The sequence below is a fragment of the Eucalyptus grandis genome, chromosome 11 (assembly GCF_016545825.1).
Source record: "Eucalyptus grandis isolate ANBG69807.140 chromosome 11, ASM1654582v1, whole genome shotgun sequence".
Classification (NCBI taxonomy): Eukaryota; Viridiplantae; Streptophyta; class Magnoliopsida; order Myrtales; family Myrtaceae; genus Eucalyptus; species Eucalyptus grandis.
In genome coordinates, this window is record NC_052622.1 from 31,542,564 (window position 1) to 31,564,207 (window position 21,644).

General features: G+C 41.9%; 2 protein-coding genes across 2 annotated transcripts; one reads left to right on the forward strand and one right to left on the reverse strand.

The window, feature by feature from the left end:
• The first annotated feature begins 6,438 nt into the window (after window positions 1–6,438).
• On the forward strand, window positions 6,439–7,289 carry LOC104425922. The gene has a single exon (XM_010038796.3). It carries the CDS (start codon window positions 6,647–6,649, stop codon window positions 6,977–6,979), a length of 333 nt encoding a protein of 110 aa, XP_010037098.2. The 5' UTR covers window positions 6,439–6,646; the 3' UTR covers window positions 6,980–7,289.
• Window positions 7,290–18,043: 10,754 nt separating this feature from the next.
• LOC120289882 (probable glycosyltransferase At5g03795) lies at window positions 18,044–21,356 on the reverse strand. The gene is made up of 4 exons (XM_039305268.1): window positions 20,937–21,356; window positions 19,856–20,106; window positions 18,837–19,185; window positions 18,044–18,712 (listed from the first exon to the last, which is right to left on the reverse strand). The coding sequence occupies exons 1-4, from the start codon at window positions 21,354–21,356 to the stop codon at window positions 18,044–18,046; spliced, it is 1,689 nt and encodes a 562-aa protein (XP_039161202.1).
• Window positions 21,357–21,644: the final 288 nt, after the last annotated feature.

A 21,644-nucleotide genomic window follows, 5' to 3' on the forward strand; every position in this document is an offset into this window, starting at 1 on the left:
CCCTCGCTAGGCCCGAGTGAGGGCACAACATCACCCAGATCTAGGCGAACCTCACCGACCCTTGCCTAGCCGACGATGGCCTCACATGGCCCGGCCCGAGCCCCCCTCTGCGGCCTATGGCCGTCGAGGTCGCCGCCTTCTCCAACGGTGGCAGCGGCAACGGTGCTAGCCACTAGCCCTCCCTCTTCTTTTTTTGTATATTTATATTTTGACTCCTCAAGTATTAATATTTTTTTAAATTAACCCTATGCGTGTCGGAATCGAGTGTCGGAATTCCAGACTCGCGTGTCGGAACATGTCGGAGAGAGTTGACCGCGTGTCAAAGCGTGTCGGGACATGTCGGAGTGTCAAACACAACATGAAGGCTCCTGGAGAATGTCGGTGCTACATAGCAAATATGTCCCTCTAATAGGTTTTGTAAAAGTTGTGTTTTTCCCTATCCGAGTTTCCTTAAACAAGTTTTTATTGATGAGTTACAAGTGTGGACGCAATTTACGTGAAATATTAAGTCCAAATAAAGTATGTTAATTGATTGGCCTTTTCGGGATCTCTCTCGACCAAATGTTGAATTCATCGACATCAAGTCGCTTGTTAACACAAGTCTTAGGTCCGTCACTGTATACATATTGTCCGCTTTAGACATTGTTAAAGAAATCCATTATGATGTTTTGAATATGATCAAATAAATCAAATGCTACTAACGTGTTTAATGGTTGAGAGAACATGTAAAGGATTATCAAAGTCTATACTTGGAAGAACCAGAAGACAGACTCTATGCTGAAGCTGACTTATTCAGACTGTGTTCAGACCTTAAGGCTAAATATGTTCAGAAGCAGAATATGTTCAGACTTACGTCTAGATTATAAAGTTTATTTCAGACGGAAGACACTCTGACTTTACTTCCGACAGAACACTATCAGATTTTACATATAAAACGAGATACAAGTCCAGAACGTGACAAGGTTCAGAACGGAACAACTTGACAGACCGTAACACAAGCCCCAAACATATAACGGCTAGTGATCTGGTTTGGATTTTACATCAAGATGGATTTGATTGACTCAATCTAATTGATTGACAATTGGATCTTGAAGACAATAACTTTCTATACAGAGAAACTCTACTTATGGAAACCAAGATTTTGTTTGTATGGACGATCAAAATCAATTTGGGATTCTACTTTTTGTCAATCAACGGCTACTAAATCTTCTAGATACAGATCTATCCAATGGGTAGATTGGAAGACGATCCTCTAGATGCTGTCCAACAGCTAGTTTGGAAATGGATGAGTATTTATAGAGATCAAGAACCGATGAGCAAGTAAGAGACGGAGCGTAGAATTTATAATTTCAAAGTCTGAGTGAACTTTGATCATACACTTGTCTCCATGAGCTTCAATATTTGTCATCGTGAGAGAAATATCAAAAGAGTGACTTAGTGAGATAGTGTGATCTACCACTAAATGTTTGCACTCAAAGTCGTAATCTCTTGTTGATCGCATAGTGGAATCCAGCTAGAAGGCTGTTAGTGTATGAAAGTGGATATAGGCTTTATCTAAGCCGAACCACTATAAATTTCGTGTGCAACATTCTCTTTCCTTAACTCTTCTTATTTAAGTCTGTTGCATACTTACAAGTTATTTCAGAAGTCTGTTCCATCACGTAACAGATTCTGAACATCTACCAGAAGTCTAGTAACTCGTTTATCAGACTCTGATCATTATTCAAACTTTGCTCGAAATTTATTTTCTTCCGCATATATTTGCCAAGGTTTATTTTAAACACTTATTCACCCCTCATCTAGGTGTTCGTACTAGCACTTTTAGACATTATGTTCTCATGGTTTTCTTCTTCTCATAACAGCCCATACTACCCCCAAGAAAACGCGTATATATTGTTAAAGAACTCATAACCTTGTAAGCCGGCACAGGACTCTCTCCCTAAGTGATGCGAGATAGGAAACATGTGCTTAGTTGTGCCTGCGTATTGTCAAGGCACAGCCTCACCTACCATCCCTTTGTACTACCCCGGATCTGGGTCGTCACATTTAGAAGTCTCCAACTGCATTTTACAGTTGGCTTATGCCTAGCTGGCTCTCCTCCAACGAAGCTCTTCTCCTTTCATGCTCATAAACATGCAATTATAATAGGAGTAAGATTTATTTTTGTATTTTTTTTATTTCTCGATGTTTTTATGTTTCCAACTATGTAATTGCTGATATGAAGCACATATCTTTTCATGTATTATTGTAGATGTTATGTGGTATTGCCATGACTATGGAATCTATAGAACGCAATTCCAGATTGATGGTGGTTCCAAAAGCCTAATAAAAGGTAAGTTCTCAGTTCTAGCTCTTTGGAACCGTTGCCCATGAAAAAGATTTCAGGTTTGGACAAATGTAGCATTGAGTGATTGTCAATTGTGGGAACGTCTATGGATTGTTCTTATCTAAGGAAATGGATGATATTCATTATAAAATTCAACTATTAAACAACGTTTTGATCTGGCTGATCATACTTCCAGTAGTTATTAGTGGATTTTAGATTATATCGGGAGAAGTACACTATCAGTGTCATAAGTTGTGTACGGCGCTCACTTTGGTGCCAAAAGTTTCCGTCGGATCACTTAAGTGCCAAATCGGAGGAAAAACGATCACTTTGGTGCCACTGGCGAAAGATTCCAGCCAAAATGATTACGTTGCTTTTTTTTTTTTTTTTAAATCGACAAGGCCTTAAACGACGTCGTTTTCAGTCCTCCTTAAGAAAACGACATCGTTTTGCCGTCCTACATGGATGGCCTCACAAAAACAACGTTGTTTAACTCATTTGGGGATTTTTTTTTATTTAGGGATTGAAATTAGGGTTTCGTCGCTTGGCCTCCGCTGTCGCTGGGCCGCCGTCGCTCGCTCAGCCGCCATTGCTCAGCGCTATTCGAACGCCCTCGATGGCACACGAGGGAGCACCACTCAGTTGTCGGAGCCTAGGTACTGGAAGACATAGGCCATGCACTCATCGAGGAGATCGGAGATGGAGAGGGAGACATCAATGGCGGCACACTCGTCGGCGGCCTCCCCGAGTATCGGTTAGATCACATCCTTCGACTTGGCCATCGAGTGGCCATCGTCGGGGTTGGGGTCGGGTCGGGGTCGAAGTCGCGGCCGCCAAGTGGCCATCGTCGGGTCGGGGTCAAGGTCGAGGTCGGGTCGGAGTCATGACCGCCAAGTGGCCATTGTTGGGGTCGAGGTCGGGGTCGGAGCCGCAGCCGCAGTGGCCATCGTTGGGGTCGTGGTCGGGGTCGGGGTCGTGGTCGGGGTCGGGGTCGAGGTCGGGCTGCGGCCGCCCGAGTGGCCATCGTCGAGGTCGAGGTCGAGCCGTAGCCCCGAGCACGAGGGCCATCAAGGATGGCGAACAACGTCGGTTTTGAATTGGGGGAGACACCAAACGGCGTCGTTTTGGTGTTAGAATCTGACTTGTACTCTCCGGCGAGCCACATCGGCTTCAAAAATTAATAAAAAAGTGCTCGTCGGATTTCCAGCCAAGCTGGATCGAGTTGGCACCAAAGTGAGCATTTTTCAAACTTTTTGGCACTTAAGTGATCCGATAGAAACTTTTGGCACCAAAGTGAGCGCCTTACACAACTTATAACACGATAGTGTACTTATCCCGATTATATCAAATGGAGTTCTTAATTAAAAAATTACCACAATTCTCTTATTAAAAAAACTGTCCAATCAATCATAAACCTATTATGTGGATACAAATTCAATCATAAACTTTTTAATCTTGCAATTTAGTCTAAAACTCTATGTGAAATGCCAATTATAGCTTCCGATCAGTTTTTGCCCTAAAGAGTATACCATGTAGGACAATTGGCAATAGTGAGACCACCGCGTTAGCGACTTCTAGCAAAAATTGATCAGAATGATTATATTGAAATTCTCTATGCAAAGATTTAAAACTAAATTGGTAAAATTGAAAAGTTTAAAACTGAATTGACATATATGTAGTAAATTTAGGACCGATTGTGTGATTTTCTTGCCTCTTATTTATCTCCACGATTCTCAGTATTCACGCTTTATAAGGCCAAATCGCAGCCACCGCGGGGGGTTGTTGCTACATTTAAAGTCAGGCCAATTTACTAAAAGACCATAGTTATTTTTGAAAAGTATTTCAATCCCTACAGAAACTCAAAAGAAGAATATACATATGTATTGAAACAAATATGCACCCACTCAGACATTGAGGTAATTGGTACTAAAACGATTCTTACAGACAGACTTCGAGAAGCCATCTTACTAAAATACAGACAAACCTAAACAATTATAAGAGACTTAAAATCACATAGTTAAAACTTAAAGGCCACAATTAAGATCCTAAACCGAACCTAATTGACTCTGAATTATCGAATTACAAGAGACATTCACAACCATGCCGGCAGGGAAGGATGAAGGGACGCGAATTTTCTCCACGTAAATCATATAATCCACTGAAATAACGCCAAACTAAGTGTATGTCGAAGCACCTTAGCTTTGTATGTGCAGCAGGACAAGACAATTAGAAACGTGATGCTTGAGATGACTCTTTGCAACTTCTAAATCGACTTGGATTATGTATTGGGCCCTTGGTTTGAGTAGCTCGCATAGTTCTTTTCGATGAGCACGCGTTGATATCAACTTACATGACGTCACATCAGGGACTCTTGATGTTTGCTATGAGATTTTGTTCTTCTCTCGTTGCTCAATGATGAGAGGAATATGCGGTAACTTCGCACTTGTTAAATTTGGAAACCATAGGGAGCAACGGTGACCCCGAGAAGGAAAAGCTTGGGCGGATCTTGAGCTCCTTATTTTTGTTGGGCGACCTTTGTTTTGCCCTCCGCCTTTTCTCGAATCCGAAAGGCCAAAGTTCGATACGAAATAAGGCATTGTTCCATTTTCGACACGATGGTGTCATCACGAGGAGAAGTACGATGGAGTTGCGACATCGGGGCCAGTGGGATTGGGATTTCTTGTTCGCGACAGCCCAATAGGAATGCTTGTGGCCAAACTGGAAACAACGAAACGGAAGACCGTTCATGGTGAGGAGCAAAACAAAAACGAGTCTTCCCCATTTGAATCATGTGAAGAGTTATTCTATACGTTCAAATTTTATAAAGATTTTAAACGTTTTTGCGTCTCATATTTTATATATTTCAATAACAATAAATGCGAAAAATAAAAAGCCAAAAGTCAAAAACTGGCCATCCCAACGTTACCCTAATTTTTCTTATCATTAATAGGCACAACCACGTGAGGTACACACCGCACACACTTGACAAATGCATAAGACACGCAAACATTTGGTTACTATTCTATTACGTCGGTAACTAACAAATTAATTAGTTTTATTTGACTAATTGATTCGTTTTGTATTAGACTAATTTATTAGAACTCAGTTTTAATTAGTTTTTTTTATTTATTATACGATAGGTTTGAGCCCAACCTTACTGAGCTAAACTGGACGGAAATAGACTATTTTCCGGTAAAGCCTATAATGATGGTGGACCTCTTAGGTTGATTGACTGCGAGGCCCACGGGTAATGGGTAGGTCACCAAAGTTAGATGGATCTCGACTTATCACGAGCTTAACAAGCAAGTATACTGTTTGAAATATTTTCATTAGATCAAATTGCACATAATTATTTTACGGGAGTTTTTTCTATATTTTCTTGTGTTTATGAAATATTTTCCAAATTAGTAACAAATATCCAGTATAAAGTGTTTGTGAAGCACCCCAATCTAATTAATATTGAGCAGTTCGAAAAAAACATAATATCTTGCGAGGTTGCTTGATTAATTTTATGTGCAACTTAATTTCATTGTAATTAGAAAATCACACTCGATTTTCCTGCACATCTTGCAGTATGGTGTTTGGGAATGCTACATAAACAACACAACTGAGATCGATTAACATTTCAGATACCAATATTACCATTAACATTTCAGATACCAATATTACCAACTCGATTAATTAAACTGACCAAATTGGATCTACGTAAGCAGCACAATGACTAAACTGAACAAAAGAAGCAAAATTTAAGAATCAAATTTAACATCGCATGCGTATAGAAAAAGACCATGTTACCCCTAAAAGTAAAATGAGTTTGTCAAGGAATATTTATCCAAGAAATGGGTTTCGATGACAAGGTCTACTGGTTATAATCAAAACAAAAGAAAATTGCATATTCGATGTCTTTAATCGGAGCCTAGCATAAACTCTCTTTATTTTTATTTTTATTTTTTAAAAAAATATTTTTATTTTTATTTTTAGGTTCCAACTGAAGTCCTAGACATTTCCAGCACCATCTTCGTCACTCTCCGGCACCTTCTAGCATCCCAAGTTCTCGATTTTTCCTACATATATAAATATGCTTAGACCATCGCAGACTCTTCACCGACACATCGGCTATTTCCATTCGAAAAACACTTCACCCGTCTCGAGCTTGGTTCCTTATTCCGATCTGCGACGAGATAATGAAGCGTGTCGACCGCAGGAAAGATACCACGACGCTCCCCGTCGTGACCCGCGACGAGGAAGGTAGGAAGAGGGTGGAGAAGATAAGTGGAGGCTCACAAAGTGGACACCGTCGAATACTTAGAGAGGAAGCTGATGGACAAGGGCGTGCAGCGGATGGAGCGCCACCCCGCCAATGGCCTCGGCGGCATCGGCCGCCCACCGCCCAAGTCCGGTCACGGCGGCAAGTACACGTGGGAGGGGCCGGAGGATCCAGCAGAGAGCGAGCTGGCCCCGATGCCGCCGGCAATTGATGAGAAGGACCCGAACTACGTGGACGAGGAAGCGGAGGAGAAGGTGATCAGAGGGGAGGACGGGGAGGTGGCCGGGCTGGTGGTGGGGGAGGTGGAGGTGCCCAAGGCTCACGAGGTCGGGGTCGCAAGGATCAAAGTTGATCCTAACTTGAAGGTGTTTCAACAGGAGGATTGAGTAGTTTGATGAGATTGTACATTTTTTAGGATTTACGTCGACATCCTCGACTAATCCCATCTTATCTTCTTCAGTTATGTCTTTGGATTCCGCGTATATGTTACGTCTTCCGTTTTATAGTGTCTTCAGCTCAAGCACAGGGATTTTGGATTTGCTTTTGCAGCATGCCAGAACAGACCCAAATTGATTTTCTTGGACAAACCGAAAGAAGTATCTTTTGAGACCAAAATTTGTTTTGCATAGGTCAGGGATTGCAGCTTTTGTTCTGTCACTTTTGATTATGAACAACTTCAAGACATATTCCTGTAAAGCAGTGCCATCTCTTAACCTAAACTATCACAGCAATAGGCCACTTGTCATCGGTGGTTGAACCGTCTGATATTTTAATATTAAAAATTTCATATATGGTCTCCAAGAAGAACGAAAAAGGGAGGAAATGGCCCAAGTGAAGGTGGACCACTTGCACATGGCCTCCTCTCAACAAAATCGCCTTGACTCCACTTAGGATTTTGGGCATTAACTTTAGAGTCTCCCAAAACTCACCTCTATTCCTCCTGCAACGGAGCTTTGATGAAATCACTCGACCAAAAGCTTTAGAACAGACTCATTTTTTGGACTCTATCGATGTCCCGAGTTGTCCTCAGATGTCATTTTTCTAACCCGCATCGAAGCCTTCGAGAGCAGCTGGTAAGGTCTCTTCGATCTTTCGTTGGTGCCGCCACCGTCCTCGCATGTCGCCCGAGTCTCTCTCCCGACGTCCGTAGGTTGAGTAAGTTTTTCCTTCATGGCTCCCATCACATTTCGTCCTGGGATGAAGATGTTGCGCTTCGCCGCCTTCGCCCTATTAAATCACATCATGATGGTTTTGATTTGTAGTTCATCATTCTCATTATACAGAATGGAAATCAAATTTACACGGCCGCTCTATTGAAATCACACCTTGCAACCTCATAGTCCTTACCCATCTCCGCCATGCGAGCCTCTTCCTCTTCATATTCACTTGCCTTCACTTTGATCAGTTCCACTTTCTTCTGCTCATGTTTCTCTGCTTCGCTCCCCCTTCCTTGCGTCTCTTATGTCAAATTTTATAATTTTATGGTGATATTAATGTTCTGTTCGTTTCACAAAAAATAAATTCGAGAAAAATATTTTTTGAATTTTTCGACATTTGTTTCATGAAAAAAAAATTAGTTTCAGAAAACATTCTCTATTAAGAGAAAATAATCTTTTAGGATAAAAGAAAATATCATCCACTTTTGAGAAAAAGGAAAATATTTTCATATTTTCTTTCATCTCATTTTCCTTCATCAAAAACATTTTCCTTATCCACCCCCGCGGTGGACGAGATGGTTTGCGCCTCACCCCTCAACCGGCGGGAAAGAGGTTCGAAACTTCTCGCCCCCATTGCGCGACTCATCTGCAACTCATGGGAGGTGGGTCCTTGCAGTCGCCCGGGTTTATACCACTTTGCCCGCTGGATTTCTGTTGCTAGCTACTAAGCGTATGGTGGTTCCCGAGTTACAAAAAAAAAAAAAAAAAATTTCTTTTTCTTTTTTATTTTCTTAAATCGAGTTTTTATTATTTTTATTTTTTTCTTTTTGTTTCCGTTCCTTTCTTTTCTTTTTCTTCTTCGTTCATTAGTCCGCCATAGCGGCGGTTGGCGACCAACCACAAGCAGCCGGAACATCACCACATGGTGGCGAGGTCAAACTTGCCCGACGCCAACGAGCTCAAGTCCCACTAGATCTAGCCACCTAGGCAAGGCTCGAGCCTCGCCGACGTCTGGGGACCTTGAGCAAGGCGTGAGTCCCGTGCAGCTGGCTAGATTTGGTGAGGCCCTAGCTCTCTCGACCGACCTCAGGCAAAGCTCGGGTCTCACCAAATCTGGCCACAATCTAGATCATCATCAAGTTGACCTCGATCCGGACCTTCAATTTGCTACAAACAAGCTCTATGTAAAGCTTGAGCTCGGCACCACTCCGAGTTCACATGGCCGAGCACAAAATACGGTTCACGGCCATGTGAGCTCCTTTGTAGCTTGAGTTTGAGGTCGTATAGCCAAGTTCCATATAGAGCTGGCATTGGAACTTGATGTGGGTGGGAGGCGGCGAGTGTGTTTGAGTGATAATGATGTGATGTATGAGATTACGATCACTCCTAAGATCTGAAGGAGACACCACATGTCAAGAACAAAAACTGAGATTGACGAAATTCACCACAAGGCTTAAGCCAAAAGTCTCTTCTAGATAGGAAAAACTTATTAACAGCGCTTAGAAAAATTACCAATCAAGAATAGAGCTACTTCTTGTTGGAGAAATCCTCGTGAAGTGTTTTGAAGTTGACAAAACGTTTCCATCAATCTAGTCGAAGGTGCGGACTACGTTAGTTAAAGTCCGAAGACTTAGGACAGCCGGACTCAAGACTCAAAGTCTATCCTCATTGACAGTCTCTAATCCGTTGAAGAAAGGTTATCCCGGCTTTGGATGTTTTGTTCGGGATTTAACCTTATCATACGGAGAAGATCTCGTGGCTGGAGAAGACGTATTAGAATCCTTTGATTGATCAAGTTTGATTCAATGAATGAAGATTCGATGATTGTCTAAATATTATTGGAAGGTTTTACTTATGGAAACCGAGATCCGATTGTATGGGCGAACGGGATTGATGGGCTATCAACACGTTCCTTTAATAGCTCGAACAATCTTCCTAATTGATTCCGTCCAACGGGTAGATTGGAGGAATTCCTTTGGTAAGTGCCAACTGGTATGATGGCATAAAGGAGTATATAAGGAAGACGTTCTTAGTTGTTCGAGGTGTGCGCGATAGAAGAATTCCAAAGTCGAAGCTCCTGTTTGTTTAGATAATTCCTTTGAGCGAATACTTGTATACAAAGAGAGTCTATATTTGTGAGAGACCTTGAGAAGGTGTGGTAGAACATCTACCTTTGTGGAATCAAGGCAAAGCTGTGCTGTAACTTCTCTTTTGATCATAGTGAAATCCAGCCGGTGGGGTGTCGGTGCGGAAGAGTGGACGTAGGCTTGGAATAAGCCGAACCACTATAAATCCTGTGTTCAAATTTTCTCTCTCTCTCTCTACCTCGATCGTATTTCATTTTGTTAAGAATTGCTTCCGTATTTGGGACAAATTGTTTGTGCGCCTATTCACCCCCTCTAGGTGTTTATACTAGCAATATCAATTGGTATCAGAGCCTGTGTACTTACTTTATTTGAAGTGTTTTACTTCATAGTAAAAGATCCATGGCTAGTATGCTAGCACTAGGGCTGATGGAAGGGCAAAGCAATACCAGACCACCCTACTTTGATGGAAAGGATTACAACATCCGGAAGAACAAGATGAAAGCTTTCCTACGATCAAAGGATCCTGGAATGGGACGATGTAGAAAAAGGAATTACTCCTACCCTTTGCATCAGTCTCGAAAGAGGAAAAGAAACTAAAGAAACCAGCGGAATGTCTCAGGAAGAAATAATCAAGAGACAAACACTCGATGCAAAAGCAATTTACTCATTATATTGTGCTTTATCACCAAGTGAATATAATAGAATATCTTCTTGTGGTACAGCAAAGAAGTTTGGGACAGATTGCATATCACCTATGAAGGACAGTCAGTGAAGGAAACAAGAATCAACATTCTTCTCGGTCAATACGAAGCCTTGAGAATGAAACCGGGAGAATCAATATCGACATGTTTAGTCGTTTACGAGAATTGTGAATGGTCTTGAAAATCAAGGTCAACCAACTTCGATCCCATGAAGGTAAACAAGCTACTGCGTGGACTCTCCGGGATTGGAATCACATAAAGACTTCGATAAGAGAGACGCAGAGAATTATGCCACTATCGTTGACGAGCGATTGGAACTCTTCGGTCCTATGAAGTGGAAATGATCAATGAAGATGAAGATCCAAAAGGTAAGAAATCCATTGCATTAAAATCAAATGATGATTACGATGATACAAATTCTGAAGATGATATGGACGATGAGGAGCTTGCTCTCATGATAAGAAGATTTAGAAAACTAAATAGAAAAGGAAGAAGGTTCAACTCAAAGAAACAAAGCTTTCAAAAGACAATGAGACCAAGTACTTTGATGATGAGGAACCAAATAAAGATGTAGTCTGCTTTGAATGCAAGAAAAAGGGACACATCGACCAACCTGTCCTCTTTCGAAGAAGAAGAGAGGAAAAGCTGAAAAATTTCGAAAAGCTCTCAAAGCTGAAAACGGGTGATGCGAGTGTGAAGAAAGTAATAATGAATATGCCAATCTATGTCGATGGCACAATCGGACTCGGACTACGGATCGGACTCGGGGATCGGACTCGGACGGTGAATTTGAGGCAAGTAATTTTAAAATTCCTGTCAAAGTTTCTAAATATATTGATGAACTATGCTTTAGTCTTAAGACTTCTCTCAAAAGAATTTCCAAACTGAAAAAAAGAAAACTCTGCTCTAAAACAAAAGGAAAATGTTTTAGCGAAGAGTTAAAAGTCTAGACTTGTCTGTTTCCAATCTTAAAGAAAATGAAGAAAATCTTTTAAAAGAAAATGTTTTTTTTAAAAACAGACTTATCAAATATATCAAAGAAATTTTTTATAGGGTCTGAAAAACTTGAGAAAATTCTTTCAGCACAAAAACCTTACTTCAATAAGTCTGGTCTAGGTATGTGAAGAAACAATTCCCTTGATTGATTTTCCTAAAGTAAAAGAAAGAATTAAGAAAAGACTTTCGAGTGAGGTTTACAAAAATCACTTCAAGAAAGTTTTTGTAAAACTGTAGGTAGAAATGCTCTCGGATGTTCTAAGTGCAACGATCCGGATCACTTTGAAAAAGAGTGTCCTATGGTATGGAAACCTATTAAGAAAGTATGGGCTAATCTTGTTTATCTTACTAACACCAAAGGACCCAAGAAAATTTGGGTACCAAAGAAAGCTTGAGACTTTATTTTAAATACGGGTCTCCGTCAAGAAATAGGTAAAGTGGTATCTTGACGGCGGATGCTCAAGACACATGACGGGAGACTCAAATTGCTTTATAAAGCTTGCTCAAGTAAATGGTGGAAAAGTTTCATTTGGAGGAAACGGCAAAGGAAGTATTGTGGGATTTGGAACCGTGAAAATTGGAACTCTCACAATAAGTAATGTTTCCTTAGTGGAAGGACTCAATTACAATCTTCTCAGCATTAGTCAATTGTGTGATCTTTTGGTTTCAAGATCTTCTTTCAAGAAGGAACATGTTCGGAATCGGTAAAGACTCTACTCGATCTTTCATGGGTCGAAGACATGGAAATATCTATCTTCTAGATGTGAAACCAAATGAATCGCAATGCCTTATCTCAATTCAAGACGAAGCAAGCTTATGGCACAAAAGCTTGGTCATGTCAACATGAAGCAATTAGCCAAAATCTCATCAAAGCAGCTTGTTTGAGGTCTACCCAAATTGCCATACCAAAAGACTGATTCATGCACTCCATGTATTCTGGGAAAGCAGGTAAGAAATTCTTTTAAGCCAATAAATCATGTACTACAATTGCTGCATATGGATCTCTTCGGACCAACCAGAACTCAGAGTATTGGGGATGAAGGTATCTTCCTTGGATATTCTACATCAAGCAAAGCTTACAGAGTCTATAACAAGAAGAGTCGATGTCGCCAGAGGAGTCAATGAATGTCAAATTTCAAGACTCAACGCAAGATGAATCAAGTCGAGACTCATCAAGAAGAGTCCGAACTGCTCCGAACCCTCCAAAGTCTACAACTCAAGAAGCATCTCGGACTACGGAAAACTAGCATCGGGTTGTTAGTGAAGATCCAAATAAAGAAAGAGATCATCAACCAGACAAATCAACAAGTAGCTGGAAGCATAAGTCAGTCATCCCAAAGATCTTATAATTGGCGAAATTAATGAAGGAATTCGCACCCAGATCCAAAAAGCAAGAAGAGTCTAGTCTTTGTGGCACTCGTTTCTGAAATTGAACCAAAGAGCATAGAAGAAGCTTTATCGATGAAAGCTGGATTGAAGCTATGCAAGAAGAGCTCGAGCATAGTTCAGCATAAATGATGTACGGGAATTGACATCCAAACCAAAAAGGTAAAAGCATTGTGGAGCTAAATGGGTGTTCGAAACAAGATGAACGAGAAAGGAAAAGTCGTACGAAATAAAGCAAGACTCGTGGCCAAGGGATATACGCAAGAAGAAGGAATAGACTATGATGAGACTTACGCTCCAGTGGCAAGGTTTCAATCAGATCCTAGAGAATCTCATCTCAGTGCTGCGAAACGCATCATTAAATACATCGCTTCATCATCAAGCATCGGTCTTTGGTATCCTAAGAAAGGAGACTTTAATCTTCCGGGATATTCGGACGCAAATCGACCGGTTGCGAGTTGATAGAAAGAGCACTTCAGGAACTTGCCGGTTACTTGGAAGCGGGACAGTGTCTTGGTTTTCAAGGAAACAAAGCATGTGTCTCTTTCAACAACGAAGCGAGTATGTAGCTCTTGGAAGGCTGTTCGCAAATTCTATTGATAAAACAACGGTTAAGAGACTTTGAAATTGAAGACTCATGCACGGAGATTAATTGCGACAACACCAGCGCTATCAACCTCACCAAAAATCCAATTCTCCATTCAAGAGCAAAGCATATAGAGATTCGACATCACTTTATTAGAGATCATGTTCAAAATGGAGAGATTTCAATTCGGTTTGTTGACTCAAAGAATCAGCGGCGGATATATTCACAAAGCCTTTGGAGAAAAATCAATTTGAGTCTATCCGTTCCAGACTCAACATTTTGAGGTATGAGGATATCAAAGTCTAAAGACTTTCAGACTCGGAGCTTACAAGACTTTATCTGATCTTGGCTTGACCTTGATGTAAGTCTTTCTCTCTCCAATCTTATCTTGAAAAGGTACGATCATCGTTTGTGTTTAAATTGTTGCTATATTTAATTAACGTAAATATTGCATCGATTCATTTTCAAAAGGGAAGTTATTTTGAAATAGCTATTTTGCGGATAAAGGCAGTTATTTTGAAAATGCATATTTTATTTCCTTTGTGATTCGTTTACTCTTCTTTTTAACCGATTGTGCCTTTGTCGATTCCTCTTCACTTTTCTATTCACTTTTCTCTCAAAAACCCTAGAAAGCATCGATCCTCCATTCCCGGTTGTCTTCTTCGCTCAATCTTCAAAAAGTTGTCATCTTTTCTGGGAAAGTCAAGCAAGGAATCTTCCAAACACTGAGAAAGATGTCATCTTCACGAAAGTCCTCAAGAATCGCAAGCAGGGGACCACAGAGAATGAGTGAGGGGTTTATGCACTTCGATCTTGCGAAGATGAAGTTACTCCGGATCAGCAACCGAGCCCACAACATTCTCGGCAACATCATTCTCCACCATCTAGTCCTCAAGGCGTTGTTCATCAGCATCAGGAAGAAATCATTGAGGATGCAGACCCCGTAAGAGTTCAAAAGCCCGCTTTTATTTACAAGCTATATCGTGCCTTAAAAGGAATTCGTACTCCTTTGAACTATGTTGATGATTTTGTTAAAGAAAAAGGATATAAGAACGAATATATCTTTCGCAAAAATGGAAAGTTTGGGAATCGCTCGTAAAGGGTGGGCGAGGAAACCCTTGCGAATATCCCAAGTGATCCTCATGATTTGGGGGCCGAATCACGTAGATGGGAATGACGATGACAATCTGTTCGAGTCTATTTCAACCGAAAATGGGTATTGCGGCTGAAATTCAAGGAAAAATGGGAGATTTGTTCAGATCAAAGGAACAAAAGGATCTGTACTCGAAATTGCGAAGCGTGGGGTAATAAACCCTAGGAGTGTGGACTTTGATTTTCGGATCTTTGTGAAAGTGAACTTGAGGGAAAAGTTCGGTTATCTTCAACTTGAAAAGTTCTACTCGACTCAAGCGAGGCTTATGCTGAATTGATTGCATATTTCTATTCAAATCTTAGTTTTTAGATGCGAATAGATTCTCCTTCAGCGTTAAAGAACAAGACTATGTTGTGGATATGAATATCTTTGGAGATGTGTTAGAAGTTGAGAGAGGCGGATATCAACCAATCAAAGTTTCCATTGCTCGGGCCACACTTGAACTGGTGAAGGACAGGAGAACGGATGAGAAGATCACCTACTCAAGGATGAATGCATTCAACATCTTGCTTCACAAGATTGTGATTAATTGCCTTCGGCCGAAATCAACTTCCAAAACTGATGTTTCAAGCTCTGAGGCAAAGTTGATGTATGCCATCCTCTGTGGAAAGAAGTTTTCTCTCCCTCATCATTTGTTATGTTTCACATGTATAGAGCGTGATGAAGGACGAGAGGTCAACTCCCTTACCCAAGCCTTATTCGAAGTTATTTAGACATCGAATATTCAGCCTCCGCAAATCTTTTGTGTTCGATCATGCGATCATATGGTGGTAGGACTGAAAATGGTGACCAAAATGCGTACGAAGGAACCGAGCAAGGAATTGGAGAAATTCAAGGAGAAGACTCTGCCAAATCTCATCAACTCTCTTCTGCTGCTAAGAGAAAGGGAAGGAGCCCATGGCTGCTCCATCAAAGAGAAGAAGAGCTCTCCTCGTTGAGGATGAAGATGATGACGAAGACATCACCATCTGCAATGGCTTTGAAGAATTTAAGTCATCTGCTCCACGAAAGAATCGGAACAAAAGACGAAAGAAGCGAGAGGAGAAGGAAGAAGAAGAAAGAGAAGCGAGAGGAGAAAGAAGAAGAAGAAAGAGAAGCGAGCAAGAAGCGAGAGGAAGAAAGACCTGAAGAAGAAAGAAGAGAAGAAGAAGTACACGAGGAAATCTCTTCTCCACCGTAGGCATGGAAACGGGAGAGATCGGGAGAAAGGAGTGACGTCTTCATATCTGATGCAAGTGAAGGAGTCGGTCGCTCACTGCGGACCCGAAGATGTTTATGCATCTCAATTTCGAGAGGAAGATCATGAAGCTTCATCGCCAAACCTGCGAGATTATGCTGATCCACCATCGTCGCTTTTACTCCATCGATCGAGCCGAAGCAAGTACTCGGGCCCGATAATGGAGCAGATTTTCGAGAATCTTGGATATTCTCTTGGAAATGCGAGGTCAAATTTATGCTTTGGGATGCGAAGTTCAAAGTTTGAAGAATGAAAGTCAAGCTTCTTCCTGTTCATTGAATGATAAGATGCAAGCCCTCTCTATTCGAGAATCAGGCCAATGCCAAGAGTGAGGAGGTTGTACAGGCTGAAGGAAGACTTCAAAAGCTGGAAGGCATCGTTCGATCTATGGAAGATTTCCAACTTGTCCGCGTTCCCAAGCAATCTTGACTTCATCTCATCCTTTTTAATGATGACAAAAAGGGGAGAGATGCATGATTTGATCATCTGATCAAAAACTTTCAATCATTTTTTAACTATTTGTTGGATTGTGTTATTGTTTAACTGTTTTTGACAGACTTTGACTTTGTTTTGTGTCTGGATGAGAACTAAACTAGACTTGGACTTGACTGCTTCTATTAACAAGTATTGATATCTTATGGATGGTTTTATTATATACTAGACTAACCTATTTTCTGTGGTTGCAGATTCTAGTGTTAATCTTTTAGCCATTCATCTCTATAAGATATGCATATGTGTTTGAGAAATGTTTTGCGGGTCAAAGTTATCCAAATCTGCGGGAAGGTTTTGTCACCATCAAAAAGGGGAGATTGTTGGAGAAATCCTCGTGAAGTGTTTTGAAGTTGACAAAACGTTTCCATCGATCTAGTACGAAGGTCTCTGAGACTCTGTTAGTTAAAGTACGAAGACTTAGGACAGAGACTCAAGACTCAAAGTCTATCCTCATTGTGAGTCTCTAATCCATTGAAGAAAGGTTATCCGGGCTGGATGTTTTGTTCGGGATTTAACCTTATCATCGGGAGAAGATCTCGTGGGCTGGAGAAGACGTATCAGAATCCTTTGATTGATCAAGTTTGATTCAATGAATGAAGATTCGATGATTGTCTAAATATTATTGGAAGGTTCTACTTATGGAAACCGAGATCCGATTGTATGGGCGAACGAGATTGATGGGCTATCAACACGTTCCTTTAATAGCTCGAACAATCTTCCTAATTGATTCCGTCAACGGGTAGATTGGAGGAATTCCTTTGGTAAGTGCCAAGCTGGTATGATGGCATAAAGGAGTATATAAGGAAGACGTTCTTAGTTGTTCGAGGTGTGCGCGATAGAAAAATTCCAAAGTCGGAAGCTCCTATTTGTTTAGATAATTCCTTTGAGCGAATACTTGTATACAAAAGAGAGTCTATATTTGTGAGAGACCTTGAGAAGGTGTGGTAGAACATCTACACTGTGGAATCAAGGCAAAGCTGTGCTGTAACTTCTCTTTTGATCATAGTGAAATCCAGCCGGTGGGCTGTCAGTGCGGAAGAGTGGACGTAGGCTTGGAATAAGCCGAACCACTATAAATCCTGTGTTCAAATTTCTCTCTCTCTCTCTCTACCTCGATCGTATTTCATTTTGTTAAGAATTGCTTCCGTATTTGGGACAAATTGTTTGTGCGCCTATTCACCCCCCTCTAGGTGTTTATACTAGCAATATCACTTCTTAGCTCACGAAGGAGTGAGCATTAATTCAAGGTCAACTCTAGATTAACTTTAGATCGACCTAACCCTATCAGTCCTATTCATAACAGAAGAAGAATCCACCAACCAAGGTTAAGATCACCAGTTAAGGATAGAGCTTCTTAGGAAGAATCTACCGACCAAGGTTAAAAGATTGAAATTGCCCTTTTTTTATTTTTGGACGGAATGTGAATTTGCCGTTGGTCAGTACCGTTCTTCACGAAATCAATTCTGTGACAGTTCCCTTATCTTTTAGATGAAAATGCTGCAAGTTCTGCACGAAATCGCCTTATTCATAACATCAAAAGACTTTTCAGCTCTTGAAATTGTGCAGAACTGGAAGAGGATTTGCCAGTGGCCAATGCAATCTGTTCCGACTCCCGCATTTACAATTCAATGCAATAATTTCTCTCCACCCACAAATCACTGATTGTCGCTCAATCCAACATTCAGTCGCCTAAGCCACACGGAATGAAGTATCATGTGAAACACATCATATCTCTTGGGCGGAGAGTGAACCTCGAAATGCCGTCGGACCTGCGCGACCCTCCTCTGCATCCTTATGTACTGCCTTGACGAGATGCTAGCGAGTATCGTCTTCAGATTCGGGATCTCCCTCACAGTAACCTCGACCGAGAACGATCTCCAGTTCAAGACGTCGCTGAACGGGGGCACGTAGTGGTCTGAGATCAGCACCGGCACACATCCCGTGTAGATAGCTTCCACCACTCTCGGGCTCGCAACCTCGTAGCCACTCGGGCAAATGCAGAACTTGCTCCTTCTCATCATGTCATAGTAAGACACGCCTCGAGGGAGGTACCGATGGACCTTCACGTCCTCGTCCTTGTTTTCCCACTGCTGAAGGAGAATAGGCCTGATGGGCCCGTGAAGCCCGCCGGCAAAGAATGCCAATATTGAGCGGTGCGACGGCGATGGCCCCCCAATTAGGCCACCTATCGCGCCGGTGTGGAGATTTACTTCTGGAAACGAGACATCCTTGGACGGATCGAAGCCTTCGGAGGTATTTGCATTACACAAGACTCTGATCGAGTTCCTGTGAAGATGTGGAACAGCAAAGGAAGCCTCTGGACCCTGCAAAAGAATCTCAGCTTTCAAGGTACTCAAGTGTTACTCATGTTGTCCTCAAAGTCTCATGCATTCTTTCGTTCTTGCATGCGTCGAGTGGAGCAATCTAGACAATAAATCAAAGACCTACCCAGTCATGACAGGCCAGCATAAAATGATCAGCGCCCAAGCTGCGATTCCAATATGGGTACTTGCCCGCCACGACATCGATGTAGTCAATCACGGTTCGCTTTATGGGGCCGAAGTCATGCGAATCCCGTACATACACGAACTGGACCATCATCGCCACACTGAAAGGGAGGAAGAAGACGTGTGCTTCGCGGGGATCTTCAGTGCGGAATCGCTTGTTTATTTCGACCATGTGGATGAAATTACCTTCCATAGCATATATGCTCTTGCAAGGACCGTTGTGGAATACAGGGGGATCACCCTCCTTGTAAACAAATATCTTAAACTGCTTTTCCATTTCTAGGTAACTCCTGCAGTTGGAATTCGAGTCTTTTATCAGATGTGAAATGTCAAAGGGTCCATCAATGTGTTCCATACAGAATCAAACTAAATTTTTATCTTCCTGTTTTTCTTGTTTTTTTGTAAATTCTATGAAATATTAGAAGCAAGATAAATGTCCTTCCACTGACGTGATATTAACTAAAATTAAGAGGCAAATATTCCACCCGAGGGTATTGTAGTCAAAAAGCCTATTCCAGATCAGTTGTTAATGCTCTTAATTTCTCCATCAGACCCACTGATCTTCCATAGCTTCTTATCTAAAGATGCAATAAATTGCGTCCCAGTGGTTGGTGATCACTGATGTTTAATGACTTGTGCAAATCTACGGAGACATCCCATTAATTGGGTCAATGTTGGATGATCTGATAGTGTCGCTCTTCAGTTAACGCACAACCACTTTTTTGTCTGCATCAACATGACGGTGTTACAGCCTCGTTCTCTAATTTATCAAAATTTCTATCCCTCACTTTGTAATTTAATCCAAGTACATGTCAATAGGTAAAGGTTGGGAACAACGCCAAAGAAAAAAGCGAAAGCCTTGTACGTACTTAGATCCCAACTGAATGAGTCCTAATTGTAAGTTTGACTGATTATACGACATCGCTAAGTTCATTCATCAGAGACTTGGGAATACAGTACCTGTGAAAGGCATTGGCATTCCTGTACATTGGACCTACGGGGACATAGTCTGGGTCCTCCATCGGGTTCCCAGTCTTAGCTTCTATAATCCCGGATCTAGCTCTTCTTAGCCCCGCTTCTAGCCTCTCTAAATCAGTATCTACCCTTTGTTGCCACGCTTTCTCAACAAAACCATAAGACTCATTAAAAGCGGGCACATTATTGCGGGCGACATTTACGGAAAAGTCTGAGGTACCTTCCTTTGTGGCGCTCTGCATAAATGTAGGCATGAATCAGCTTCGTATTACCAAATTGAGGGATGCAAATAAATTGAGGGAGGGCACTTCAGAAATGCTAACAAGGAACCATACTAGCAGTGGCGGTCACTATCAGTTACCAGTAATGAAACTCTCACTAAATGAGGAAATACTTTACGTAAGGTGATCACAAAGCGGAGTGGAAACTAAGGTGCCATCAGTTACTAACATAAATTCAGGCAGATTTCATTATCTTGTTCCAACACTGGGTTGCCTCCTGTGCTCAGCAGACACTCTTGAAGGTCATTTCTGAGCATAAATCAAGACAAATTTTGCAGAGAGAGAGAGAGAGGGAGGGAGGGAGTCTACGCTGTCACATAGCAGAGAGGCTTATGAAGTTTGGCACTGACACCAATTATAGACTCTACTTAGGTTTCTCAACAGAGCAATGAAACAAAACAGGATGCAACCAGGAATGATTTTACTAGTCCCAACAGGTTAATTAAGCTTGTAAGAACTAAAACCCAGAGAGCTCTATGAAGAGTTGATGGGCATTTAAGAAATAAAATCCAGAAAGCTTTATGAAGAGTTGATGGGCATTTAAGAACTAAAACACAGAAAGCTTTATGAGTCTCGTTCGTGCACGCAACCAATTGAAGAGCTACTGCTAAGAATTTTCAGGATTATTTATGTAGGTAATATCTTGGCCCCAACAAAGGAAAAAAAAAGTGTGAACAGCGAATTGCCTGTTACCCAAGCCATCCCATCAGTAATTAACTGACTTATCTATAAAATAAGCGTTCTGTGTACCGTATATCAAATTACATTTAAGAAAAGGAAATTACACTCGTTTTATTTGGTGGCCTTTCAGCTGCAAGTGGCGGAGAAGCAGAGGGCTCAGGGGCCAAAGAATCATCTGAGACTGCTCTCTCCATTTTCTGAACTCCGACCACCATCAGCGGAGGGTCCGGCGCTGGAGGCCCCACCGCCGACCCACCACGGCCACTTCCGCCGTCACCGGCCTCTGCATGCAGAACGGGAATCTGCAAAGCGGCATCCAGGATTGGAGTCCGAGTGGGAGAGGAGTAAGAGCGAGAGGAGCTCCATAACCACGAGTACGCGGATACCAGATCCCCGGCCGGTGACTTCCGCGGAGCGGCGACCGCAACGAGTCCCGCCACTGCAACCAGCGGCACCATGAGAAGAAGGAGCTTTGTCGACGGTGACACGAACCAACATGCACGAAGCTTCTTCTCACAATCCATCTCTCTCTCTCTCTCTCTCTCTCTCTCTCTCGCTGTGCAATATTGCAGGGGCCAAGAAGTGGAAAAGATGAAGATGGTCGTGCTAACGTTGGTAATGTGGACTTGCCAAGTGTTTTGCTCTGGCTCTGAATCTAACTGGGACTAGGAAGGAAAGAACCCACTTGGACATTAATGGTTTGCTCAACCGTGCCAAGCGTCGTCGTGCCCGGACCTCAATCTATGAGTTTCGCATGCAAACTTTTCCTATTCCCCGCTCTGCCCTTGCTTAAACTTCTTTTCCTGGATTCA